The sequence below is a fragment of the Magnolia sinica genome, chromosome 8 (genome assembly GCF_029962835.1).
Source record: "Magnolia sinica isolate HGM2019 chromosome 8, MsV1, whole genome shotgun sequence".
NCBI lineage: Eukaryota > Viridiplantae > Streptophyta > Magnoliopsida > Magnoliales > Magnoliaceae > Magnolia > Magnolia sinica.
In genome coordinates, this window is record NC_080580.1 from 73,365,362 (window position 1) to 73,378,978 (window position 13,617).

General features: G+C 39.1%; 1 protein-coding gene across 1 annotated transcript; it reads left to right on the plus strand.

Moving 5' to 3' along the window:
- Positions 1–3,130: 3,130 nt before the first annotated feature.
- LOC131253422 (uncharacterized) lies at positions 3,131–13,617 on the plus strand. Its single transcript, XM_058254410.1, has 2 exons — positions 3,131–3,448; positions 13,270–13,617. Exons 1-2 carry the CDS (start codon positions 3,169–3,171, stop codon positions 13,326–13,328), a joined length of 339 nt encoding a protein of 112 aa, XP_058110393.1. The 5' UTR covers positions 3,131–3,168; the 3' UTR covers positions 13,329–13,617.

Here is a 13,617-nt window from a genome sequence, read left to right on the forward strand (position 1 = left end):
ATATACATATTTATATAAATATGTATTAGAGAAAATTGTAGGTCGAATAAAGTTCTCTATGTAATAAATAAAAAATAAATTTATAATCCGTATCAATAGGGAAACCTAGCTTTCCAAAATCACATTTCTTTTATGGGTCTCATCATGAGGTCTGTTTTATATCCAAACTGTCCATCTATTTGGCGAGCTCATATTAAGGCTTGTGACGAAAAATAAGATAGATCTAACTATCAAGTAGACCACACTGTAAAAGACAATGGGGAATTGAACGTCTACTATTGAAACCCTTTTAGGGGTTCTAGAAGTTTTGGGTCATTATGAAATTTTTTTTTCCTCTTCATGTAGGTCTTTGTGACCCTATGAATGAACTTAGACAGGGAGGATTTCTCACAAATATCACAGTAGGCCCCCAAAAATTTTTTAATGGTCGACACCCATTCAACACTGTTTCCTGTAATGTGGTACACTTAAGATTTGGATATACCTCATTTTTAGCCTCATACCATAAAATGATGTAGAAAAATATATGAATGGCATGGATGAAAAGCATACATCATGGTGGGGTCCACAGACCACTAACCATCGGGCATTGGCTGGTGGCAGGGGAGTACCCAGTCCGATTCCGTGAAAGGAGTATTTTCGTCCTCAAATTCGCTGTCCGTACGAGCAGGTGTAAGTTCCCAAAGGAAGTTTGTATTGCTTCGTAAAATCTTCTGAATAAAAGGTGGGGTGTACAGTCCCAAAGTTCTCCCTCCTAAAAGAGCGTACACGCGTTCGACGTCCGGAACGACGAGTGTAACTTGCGATAGGAAGCAGATTGCGTACTGAGTAACTCAGTACCCTTAGCGTACTGTGTAAACTGTGTGGGTCTACTGTTATTTATTTATTTTATCCACTCGGTTAATCCATATTAAAAGATAATTTTAGGTCTTGATCTCAAAAATGAAGCAAATTAAAATCTCAAGTGGACCACACCACAGGAAACAATTTGACTGAGCCTCTACCATGGAAAATTTTTTGGAGGCCAAAGAAGTTTTGAATCAAGCTGATGTTTGTGCTTTATCTTCATCGATGTCATTTTGATCTTATGAACAGGTTGGATGACAAATAAAAATTACTTTGGACCCTAGGAAGGTTTTAACGGTGGAAATCATTATTCCATACTGTTTCCTGTCTAATGGTCCACTTGAGCTTTGGATTTAGTTCAATTTTGGGATCAACTCCTAATATTAGCAGTAAAAATTGATGGACGGTGTGGATGAACCACCTACATTCACAATGGGCCCAACTGAGTTTACTCAGTACGATAAAAGGATACTGAGTAACTCGGTACGCAATCCGATTTCGTCGAGATATGGACAGAAAATTTCCTCTTCGTACTGAGTTACTCAGTACGCTCTTATCGAACTGAGTAAACTCTGTTGGGCCTACTGTGAAGTCATATGGTTTATCCACGCCGTCCATCCGTTTTCTCATATCACACATACATGGATGAAGGGAAAACAAAAATTTCATCTTGATCTAAAACTTATGTGGGCTCCCAATAACTTTTCAACGGTAGACTTCAATTCACGCTGTTTCAGGTGGTGTGGTCCACTGGAGAAATGGAGATAATTAATTTTTGGTTGACACTCTAAAATTTTATGATAAAACGGATGGACGGAATTGATACAACGCATGAATGACGGTGGGCCCCACAGAGTTACTCAGTACGAAGTCCGCTTCCCAATAGTGAAAGGACGCGGATTGCGTCCGACTCCTGCCCCCGCTCATCTCCAGTTGGGAACGGGCGGGATCTTTGAGGGGCCACCGTGTCGTATGGGTCTTATCCACACCTATCATTTATTTTTTAGTATTATTATAGGATAGAAGTTAAAAAATGAGACATATCTAAGGCTCAAGTGAACCACACTACAAAGAAGCAGCAGTGATAATGATTCTCACCGTTGAAACTTTTTTAAGGCCCACCGTGAATTTCATTTTCCATCCAAACTATTCATAAAGTTACATATATCGAGAAACAACAAATATCAGCTCCATCTAAAACTTGAGTCTTCGATCTGCCTCTTTTTGGGCCTATATTCTAAAATGATACGAAAAAAAATGTATGTACGGTGTGGTTAAGATCCATAAAACCGGGGTGGCCACTCTAAGCTCCTGCCCGTTTCCAGCTGGAGACGGGCGGGGTAAGACGCAACCAGAGTCCTTATATAAATAGCCTACACGCAACTTCTAACTTACCTCTACATGCATCTACACGTGACAACTGGACTACCAATTCCACATCCGAGTCGTACATTATGTGGGCCCCGAGTTCAGATCATTTGTCCTGAAGTTATTTTGTCACCTCATTCTGTAGACAACACAAGCAATTGAAAATTTCTATATGGTTACAATATTAACCAATTAGTGTCCATTTTATACTGTATTTTTAAGTTGGACGGTCTTATTTTCAGGGAACATCACAAAAAATATGTGGTCCACCTGATACATGGTTTGGATATTGATGAAATTTTTTAAGATGGCATGGGCTGCTGCGTGTAGATATAAGAGGACGCGAGTGTAGGATTAATAACACTAAGAAATGGATAACAAACCAGAAAGAGACATGTATGTAGAAAACCGATAGATAAATACTCATAAATGTATACAAACGAGGACATCTGGCGGTTCTTTGTCTTTTTGCCTACACAAGCAATGGAATCATTTGATACACTGGCGGAGCATGACTATTCATTAGCATGCAGATAAAAATGGGTGGCATACATTTCTTTTATTTTAATCCAAACCGTTCAATATCTTTGAAACGTCATGGATAAAACAGATATATTAAGATTATATTATCTTTCTATTGTAGGATGTAAAATGGACAGATAAAGAAATAAAAAACTGTTTGAGTTATAAAAAAAGCATATTAATTGGAGGTTTGAATTGGGAAATAAATCTGAGTCGGGTAATGTGCCACGTGTATTGTTTAGTCCATGTAATCTACGTTTAGATGGAGGTACATGCATGGCACGTGTAATTTGGCAGGTGAACATGCATATGGATGCTCATGCTCCTGCTAGAGTATCCATGATTTTCTGTACATATATAATCATATACGTTACTTTGGACCCCCACTTTGCAACTCTAATCAAAGCCAGAGAGAGAGAGAGAGAGAGAGAGATGGAAGACTGTGTAGATGAGAGTGAGAGTTTGACATCTCCTTCGAATATGAGTCAAAAGAGAGAAGAAGAAGAAGAAGAAGAAGAAAAAGGAGAAGAAGAAGAAGAAGAGAAAGAGAAGGGTGATGAAGAGAGAGAAAAGAGAGATGGTATAGAAGAGAAAGAAGAAGCTGGTGTAGATGCAACAGAAGAAAGAGAGAAAGGAGAGAAAGGAGAGTCTGAAGGGGGGATTCTCAATAATCTCATCTCCAACTTACCTGACTTGCCTGTCTCCCTACCAGGTTCTCTCTCTCTCTCTCTCTTACCTGTCTCCCTACCGGGTTCTCTCTCTCTCTCTCTCTCTCTCTCTCTCTCTTGTGGCAATACCGGCAATGTACACGTAAGGATGTCAATGGGTCGTTCTGGCCCGTTTTGGGCCGGGCCTCGGATCTACAATAAGGCCCGTTTATTGTCTGGGCGGGCTTGAACTGTATCTAAGAGGGAAATTCTTGTGTGAGAGTGCCTAACGCTTCTATGAGGGAAAGCACTTCACTTGATTGAGATCCACCCCGTCCATCAGGCAGAATACTCCATTTTTACCCTTGATCCCAAAAATCAAGCTGATTCAATACTCAGGGCCACCCCATAGGAAATTATACCTAAACATCTAAATTCACATATGGCCCATCTGAGAGTTGAAATAGAGTGGTTTTTGGATCATTTTTCCCTCCTGACGAGGCAATTGTTAGATGGATAGAATGTATGAAATATAGACAGCCTTGTGAGCTTACACAAAATCAATGGTTTTATATGGTGTGTCCTACCTGAGTTTTCGACCATATGATAGATGGGTTCCAGCGCGAGGGAGAGGAAGCGTGATTGATAAACGGGTGGATCTAATGAAAGACCGAACCATGGATTTTGTTGAATAAAGTAGATGGTCCACTTGGGCATATTAACATACTCTCGTGCATCCCCACCACAACGAGTGCTCGAACCCTTGACCTCGTGTTGGAATTACAGAGTCTACTACCGAGGGACTGCAACCCCACACTCACACACTCACACTACAATGGGTGCTCAAACCTGTGACCTTTTGTTGAAACTCCATCTAGTCTACATATGCGTGTATCAAATATAGCATGAATATAAAAATGTAGATATATTTTTACTTCTTTATATATATATATATTCATTTAAAATTATATATGGCACTTTTTAATTGGTGTTACGGGTCATTAGCATTGGACAAAAAACAACTCCTACTCATTTGATATTGGATAGCGTGGCATTTTGAAAATATACACGCATATGTTAACTCAAATAAAACTGACTAGGGTGTGTAGCACACAGTCTTCAAGTCACAATCCCTGAGGTCAGACCATTTGCACAATCCTAACCTTAGATAATCGTGGCCAATTCCTTGTGGAAATTGGATTATTGGATTTTCTTTTTTCATTTTAAACCATCCAATAAATGTCCACTAATTTGATAGTGAGATGGTCTAATAAGGTTAATGTACGGAACATGATAAATCTACGCTTAGCACTATAATTTGGACGGTTTATTTTGGACTCAGGATTCCCTAGTGACTACTTTTGATGTTGTGGGCCCCATGATGATGTATGTGTTATATCCATGCCATCCATCCATTTTGCTAGTTCATTTTATGGGCATTATCCCCAAAAAAGAGGCAGATATCCAAATCTCAGGTGGACCACACCGCAAGAAACATTGGTGATTAAATGCTCATCATTCAAAATTTCTTGGGGGCACTAAAGTTTTGTATCAAGCTGATATTTGTGTTTTCCCTTTGTCCCGATCTTTGTGACCTGATCAACAAGTTCGATGGCAAATAAACATTATAGTAGGCTCTAGGAACTTTTTAATAGTAAGCATTCAATAAATGTTGTTTTCTTGTGGTGTAGTCTACCTGAGATTTGGATCTGCTTCATTTTTGCGTTCATGCCCTATAACAATGATCCAAATGGATGAACAAGGTGGATAAAATACATACATGGTGGTGGGCCCCACGGAGCCTTTTCAGAGGAGTCACTGCCGAATCTGAATCCATTTATTTTGACTTCTCATATGCCACTTCGTGAGCAATTTCCAAGTAATGTGCCTGCCTATCATTCATCAAACTCGGCCAAAGTATCAAAGTTTTTCTCCTGTAATAAAAGGTGGCAACACAAGCAATGTTTATGTAGGGGTTTTGTTAGAATACATTTCCATGATACATGTATTTATCATAATACCTCACGATTTTAACAATTGGTTTAGAGTTCCTTTTAATGAGAGCTGCATGTCAATACAATGGGCTTGATCCTTATATATGGAGATTTGGAATATGAAAGATTTTAAAATTTGATTATTTAAAGGTTATAGAAGATTAAAGATAAAAGAGTCAAATGATTGGAGGGTTAAAATATTTCAATTTAAAGTGATTTTATTTTTTCATCCATCCTTGTGCTAGGTAAGGTCCGTCTTATAATAGTTTGGGTAGTTGAAAGATGACCTAATTTCTAAAAGCTAAGGTGGCCTGTATCCCCAAATGTATCCTAGCATAGTCTAAATATAGTCACATATGTGCTTTATGGGGATTGCATATGGACTCCGCCAGTAGCAATGGTACTATGTGGGCACCACAATGATGTTTGCCTTTTATCCAAGCCTTCCATCTATTTTGGATGATTATTTTAGGGCATGAGCCAAAAAATAAGGCGGCCCCTAAAATGAGGGAGATCCAAACCTCAGGTGGACCATAGGAAAACAGTTATGATTGAATGCCCACCATTAAAAGCTTCCTAAGGCCCACTGAAGTTTTTATTTGTCTCCAACCAGTTAATTAGGTCACAAAGACCTGGATAAAGGGAAAACACAAATATAAGCTAAATCCTAAACTTTTGTGGCCTTAAGAAGTTTTTTTAATGGTTTGATCCAAAACTATTGTGGCCCCAAAAAAGGTTTTTTCCTTCTTTTTTTTTTTAAAAAAAAAGAAAAAAAGAAAAAAAAATAATAATGGTGGGTGTTCAATCACCACTGTTTCCTCTGGTGTGGTCCACCAGATATTTTGATCTGCATCATTTTTGGGTTCATGCCCTAAAATAAGCTGGCAAATGGATGGACGGCCTGAGGAGAAAACATACATTATGGTGGGACCTATAAAGCAACGTGCAATAGGGAGATGTCCATATATCCCTCTATTACCTGATGTAGGAAGAGCGTGGGTCTAGTAGGGTGTGTGACATCTGTCAAATTGTCTATTATCGTATTTCTTTCATACTTTCTTTATAGAGATATTGTACAAATATATAGAGAGAGTAGCAACCATATTCTTGGCTATACATAGATATTGTACAATCAATCAATGAGTTGTACAATCATGAATATAATCTTTCTGATTTTCTCTTAATTGACGACTCATTGATTGATTTGACGACAACCCATTGATTGATTTGAAAACTCACTCCAACACTCCCCCTCAAGTGAAAGCATCCAAATCTTCAATGCGCAACTTGTTTAGTGAGTTGTAGAAATCCTTGCTTGATACGGCTTTTGTAAGAATATCTGCCAGTTTGTTTTCGGACTTCACAAATGGAAACCGAATTATTTTAACTTCGAGATTCTCTTTGATAAAGTGTCTATCAACCTTCACGTGTTTGGTACAATCATGCTAGATCGGATTGTGAGCAATGACGATAGTTGCCTTGTTATCACAAAAAAGGTCCATCTCGGATGTAGGAGCAAACCTAATTTCAGTTAGAAGTCTTTTGAGCCACAGGAGTTCACAAAGTCCTTTAGCCATTCCACGGAACTCTGCTTTAGAACTTGATAATGCCACCACTTTTTGCTTCTTACTTCTCCATGTAACAAGATTCCCTCCAACAAACATGAAGTATCCTGAGGTGGATCTTCTGTCTATGGTATTCCCCGTCCAATTTGCGTCTGTATAACTATTAATTCTAAAATGATTATTTTTTGAAAATATAAGCCCTTTTTCCAGAGAGGATTTTAAGTATCGTAAAATCTGGATCACCGCCTCCATATGATCCTTACTAGGTTGATGCATGAATTGACTTACTACACTCACTGTATAGGCAATATCTGGACGAGTATGGGAGAGGTAAATAAGTTTACCGACTAATCTCTAGTACCTTCCTTTGTCCGTTGGTATTTGGTTTGGATATTTTCCGAGCTTGTGGTTCTTAATGATTGGAGTGTCTGTTAACCCAACATTTCAACCTCACATAGTGAGTCTAATATATATTTTCGCTGAGAAAGAAATATATCTCGCCTTGATCTAGCAACCTCTATTCCCAGGAAATATTTGAGTCCTCTTAGATTTTTCATCTCGAACTCGGCCGCCAATTGTTTCTGAAGCTTAGTGATTTCCTCTTTATCATCCCCTGTGATGATCATATCATCGACATATACAATTAAAGTTGTTACCTTGCCCCGTTGGTGCTTCAGAAATAATATATGATCTGAATTACTTTGGTGGAAGCCATATTTCTTTATTGCTAGACTGAACCTCCCAAACCATGCTCAAGAAGATTGTTTTAATCCATATAGTGATCGCTGCAATTTACATACAACTTCAGCTTTTGAAGATGCTGTGTAGCCTGGAGGAGTATCCATATAGACTTCCTCTTCAAGATCACTATGGAGAAATGTGTCTTTACATCAAACTAGTGTAATGGCCAGTCCAAGATGACTGCGAGAGATAACAGGACCCTTACTGTATTTAACTTGGCTACCGGCGAAAAAATTTCTTGATAATCTACGCCATATGTCTGAGTATATCCCTTTGCGACTAGCCTTGCCTTGTATCGTTCTATAGATCCATCTGACTTGTGTTTAACAGAGAAGACCCATTTGCACCTAACTGTTTTTTTTCTTTTGGGCAATGGAACCAGGGTCCATGTTTGATTCTTTAGTAGTGCTCCCCTTTCTTCCTCTATTGCCTCTGTCCACTTGGGATCAACTAAAGCTTCCTAAACTGTAGTGGGAATATGACATACGGATAGCTCGTGTGAGAATGTCTTGAGAGGTTCAGGTAGCTTTTCGGTGGAAATATAGTTAGCAATTAGATACCTTGACTTTATTTTTTCAATGTCTAGAGAGTCTCTGTTTGGTGGCTTGCCACGGTTATGCCTGAAAGGTAAGGTATACTCATCAGACGTATATATGTTATTCATAAATGAGAGTGTAGTGAAATTGCTTACCTCAGGAATATTCTCAGGAGATGGGTTTGCAGGCACCGAGAGATGGGGGGATTCGGGTTCTTCTCCTGATGATATGAGATCAGTTGCCGAAGGCCCTCTAAATTCAGAGGATATGTTAGGCCTTGAAGATGTATTTGTCGATTCCTCGCCAATCATTGGTGTGTCATTTTGATCTTCAAGCCAATCAAAACTCAGCCAATTCAATTCTTCATCTAGTGTCTCCCCCTGAAGAGAAGAAGTGGATGCCGAAGAAGGATAGAACGGTTCGAATTCCAGAAAGGTGACATCCATAGTCACATAGGTACGCTTGGTAGCAGGATCATAGTAGCGGTAAGCCTTTTTAATGCATAGCATAGCCCAAGAAGAGGCACCGAATGGCACATGGGTCAAGTTTGGTGCGCTGGTTCTTAGGGAGGTGCACATATGCCGTACACCCAAATATGTGAGGAGGGAGCATTTGGGCCGTAGGTAGAGAGACCAAGGCTGACAGAGACTGTAATGGGGTCTTAAAATTTAATATTTTGGAAGGAAGACGATTGATTAAATGTACGGCAGTGGTAATAGCATCGGGCCAATGTCGTGTGGGAACATGAGCACCTAGAAGGGGAGCCTGGGCAGTCTGAAGAATATGTTGATTCTTCCGTTCAGTGACTTCATTTTGCTGAGAAGTCTGAGGACATGAGGTCTCATGAATAAGATCATGTTGTTGAAAATAGGAATGAAAGTGGTCATTAACATATTCACCTCCATTGTCAGAGTGGAGAATCCGAATATGAGTGGAAAACTGGGTCTGAATGATGACATGAAATGATTGAAAGATACGAAATACTTCATCCTTATGTTTTATCAAATATAGCCAGGTCATCCGGGTGCAAGCATCAACAAATATCACAAACCACCGTACGCCAAATATAGTAGATAAAGGAAAGGGTCCCCATACATCAGAATGAATTAAAGCAAAAGGTGTATCACTTTTATTCATACTTAATGGATAAATAGCACGATGACTTTTGGCTAAAATACAAATATCACAGTGAAATTCAGAAGTCTCCACATTAGAGAATAAATCAGGAAATAAATGCTGTAAACACCCAAATAACAGATGTCCCAAACGATGATGCCACAATCAAATCTGTCGAGCCTTAGAACCAAGTATAGAAGACATGTGATGCGCACGACCTAAACTGAAGTCTTCCATGTAGTATAATCCCCCCTTTTAGTACCACACCCAATTATCTCCTTGGTGAGAATATCCTGAATAAGACAAAAATCGGAAAACATTAGCACCACACAATTTAAATCTGTAGTAACTTGATTAACAGATAATAGTTTGTGAGATAAAGAGGGAACAAACAGAGTGTTTGGTAAATGAAGAGAAGGTGATAGGGTTACAGATCCGGCTCCTATGACAGGTGAGGTCACTCCATTAGCATTCGCAATGCTGGTGCGCCTTAGAGGTGAGTGATGGGAGAAATCTGTGGGATTAAACTTCATATGATCCGTGGCCCCAGAGTCGAGGAGTCAATCACTACTGTCCACATCATGACGATGACTAAGCAATGCATGACAGATGTTACCTAGATCCGCAGGAGAGAAGTTCGATTTAGGTGAGGCAGTGGGCGAGATGAGAGAGAGATAAGGTTCGGCTGTTGCCATAGAAGCCTTTCCCGCACCTTCAGCTGTACCGTCTCATTTTTTTTGGCTTGAAGCTCGTGCAACCAATCGGGGTACCCATGCAACTGGAAGCAGTTTTCACGTGTATGCTTTATATTGCCACAATAAGAGCATTTGAGACCATCGGATGAGGTACGAGCTTTAGAGGAAGATTTCCCAGTATGCCGAGAAGTCGATCCAGACAGTCCAAGCTTTAGGCCTTTCGAAGCAAGCATCGTCCTTGGAGGTGGTTCGTGGTTGCCAGCATTCATCACCACCTGGCGAAGAGCCTCCCTGCGGACATGTGCATATGCTTGCTCCACGGTGGAAAACGGGTGCATCTGCAACACATGGCTGTGAATATTGTCCAACTTGTCTTCAAGACCATCTAAGAATATATAGACTCAATCTCCTTGGAGAAGATTATTATAACGTTCAATATCGGCATGACACTCCATTGGATTGGGACGTCGAAAATCAATCTCACGCCAGAGGCCTTGCAAATCGGTGTAGTATTTTTTTAGGGAGCCACTCGCTTGGCGGAAACGTGAGACGCGCTGCTGGAGATCATAGACTTGAGAGGTATCGCCACCATTAAAATAGATGGTAGCAACTGAATCCCAAACCATTTTGGCCGTTGGAAATCAAATGAAATTGCCGATTAACGCCGGATCCATGGAGTTAATCAGCCATCCTTTGACAATGGCGTTGTCAGTACGCCATTTGCGGAAGGACAAATCGGTTGGAGATGGCGGAGGTAACTTGCTATTGATGTAGCCCAACTTGTTTTTGCCGGAGATATACATATTGACAACTTGGGACTATAAATTATAATTTGAACCATCCAACTTGATGCCGATCAGGACAGCTGTAGGTTCAGAAAGCACGGTCGGAGCTTGAGCTTTGGACAGAGCTTCAGCCATTTTTGTGGTGAATATTTCAGAGAGGAGTGTATTATGGTCGATGGAGGAGTCATCGAACTTCGTCGGGGTTTCAGTGTCTCCCATATTTGAAGGTGGTAGCAAAAGAAGACTATGAACAAGGGTTAGACGTAAACGAAAAGCCAGAAATCAGCTGGCTTTGATACCATGTCAAATTTTCTATTATCGTATTTCTTTCATACTTTCTTTACAAAGATATTGTACAAATATATAAGGAGATTAGCAACCCTATTCTTGGCTATACATAGATATTGTACAATCAATCAATGAGTTGTACAATCACGAATATAATCTTTCTGACTTTCTCTTAATTGACAACTCATTGATTGATTTGATAACTCAAGCCAGCAACATCCATTCCATCAAACAATTGCCACAAGGAGTACTCGAGTTAAAAATCAGCCCGGTTCAAAACTCAGGTGAGCCACACCACATGGAATAGTGGGAATGGGAGGCATAGAAACTTTCCAGGTTTTTTATAGGTCATTTAACTCTTTCGACGAGTGATCCCCACAATGATAAAGGGACATATCGAAAATCAGCCTGATAAAAAACTCAGGTGGGCCACATGAAGTGAATTTATAAATTTTAGTCCTGATTTTACATCAGTCCTAAGCTGGGACTCACCTAAGATTTTGATCCATATGATTTTTTGTTATGTACGATGAAAATTAATGATGTGTATTAGTAGATGGACAGAGTAGAGATGTTAATTACAAATACTTCACTGTGGGTCCCATAGAGATTGGGTGTTCTTGATGCTCAGATATATTTTTAGATCGGACTGCTGGACATTTTATGTAACCACCTAGTTTTCTTGTATAAGTGTAATCTGCCTGGTCTAGTGGACCAATATTAGTTCTTGATGCAAGGAGTTTTTAACGGTGTGCACTAATCGATAAATGGCCTGGATCTTTTACATGGATGTCATTCAATTGGGTTCGCTGCTGACCTGATCATATAAAGAAAAAATGTCATAGCATCTGTTGATGATCATTTTACTCTGTGTCATGTACCAGAAAATAACTTATGGAACAACACATGATTTTTTGTCTTTAAAAATATTTATAAAAAAAAAAAAAAAAAAAACACTCAATAATGGCTGTTATTTACAGGATTTTAAAATATATATATATATATATATTTTAAATAACAACGGTCTGTTGTAGACTGTAATATCAGCTATTTCATAAAATGGTTGTGATTCCGTGTATTAGATGTTTTTTTTTTTTTTTTTTTAAATGAAATTTTAATTAATTAATTATTTTTATTTTAAGGGGGGCTTTAACTGCAAAATTCCTCAAGAATCAACATTTTAACGAATAATGCCTCCAGGGTAAAAATTGCAGGGATGTGCTTTTTGAGGAGGGAAATTACAAAAATTCCCTCCCCAAGTTTAGGATTATTTATTTATTTATTTTTTTTTTAAATAGTGGAAGTGGAGACTTGTGAGGCCCATGTGGCATGTGTATAATGTCCAAGCCATCCAACATATGCACCCCACCGTGATGATCATACGAACCAAAAATAGGCAAGTCAAATAATCACATGAGCTACAATTGAATTTAGATGTTTTGAATAGTGTTCATTATCTTTTATGTATTGGCTCACTTTATAATTGGATCTCCAATTTTTTTGTTCGCCTAATAACATGAGGTCCTGTGTTCGAGTCCATGCCTTGGTGGTAGACTCTGAAGAGTTTCAACATGATGTCTTGGGTTTGAGTTCGAGTTCCCATTGGTGGCGAACGGTGCCTGGGTGTGTAATATACTTTCCAAGCATCGTAAATATTTTTATTAACACAAGGCAAATTCATTTATGAGCCTTGAGACCATGTTGATTGAGAAAGATTACGTAAATGTGGGTAATGGGTCTTTAATCATGCATCAGCGGTAGACTCACAAGAGTTTCAACACGAGATCATATGTTCAAGTACCTGTTGTGGTCGATAACTACTATAGTGTGAGTGCATGAGTGCGTGTAGGGTGTGAGTGCCTGTGTAAAAAACAAAAAATAGAAGTGGGTAATTTCTAAATGAGAATGATATAGTTATTTTAGAAAGATAAACTATGGTTGTGTTAGAAGTACTTGTACATCGATTATTTTTGTTCCAAGACATGTAGAATTTCAATCCATGCAAAGAGTAGCCAAACCATTTCATGGTCACCTATATGAAAATCAGGCCAGGAGGCTCATTTGGTGGGCCATACTAATATACCAAGTCATGACATTGGCTATTTACTGTTTTTAATACTGTGTTGACTAATTGCCCTGATGGATTGCATTTGCATTTGGATGCAGATGATGCAGCGCCAGCCACCGATGAGGCATCACTTCTCATCTCTATCATCCATGACTAACATTAGGGGTTGGAGAGACATCTATGCTTGTGGTCAGACATGAAAGTCGCATGGATGTCCTTTTCTTTTCCTGTGTATTTGATTTTCTTGGATTTTCGCTCAGTTTGTAATGGATAGAATACTAATTACTTGCCATGCTAATGATGAATAGGGTGCGAGATTAGCCTTCAATTGCAAGATGTAGGGAGGAAAATATTTGATTTTTCTTGAACTTTTACCATGTTAGTGATTGAGGGAATATCCTCACATCGGCAACTTTAGATGCATATATAGAATATTGTTGCGTTGA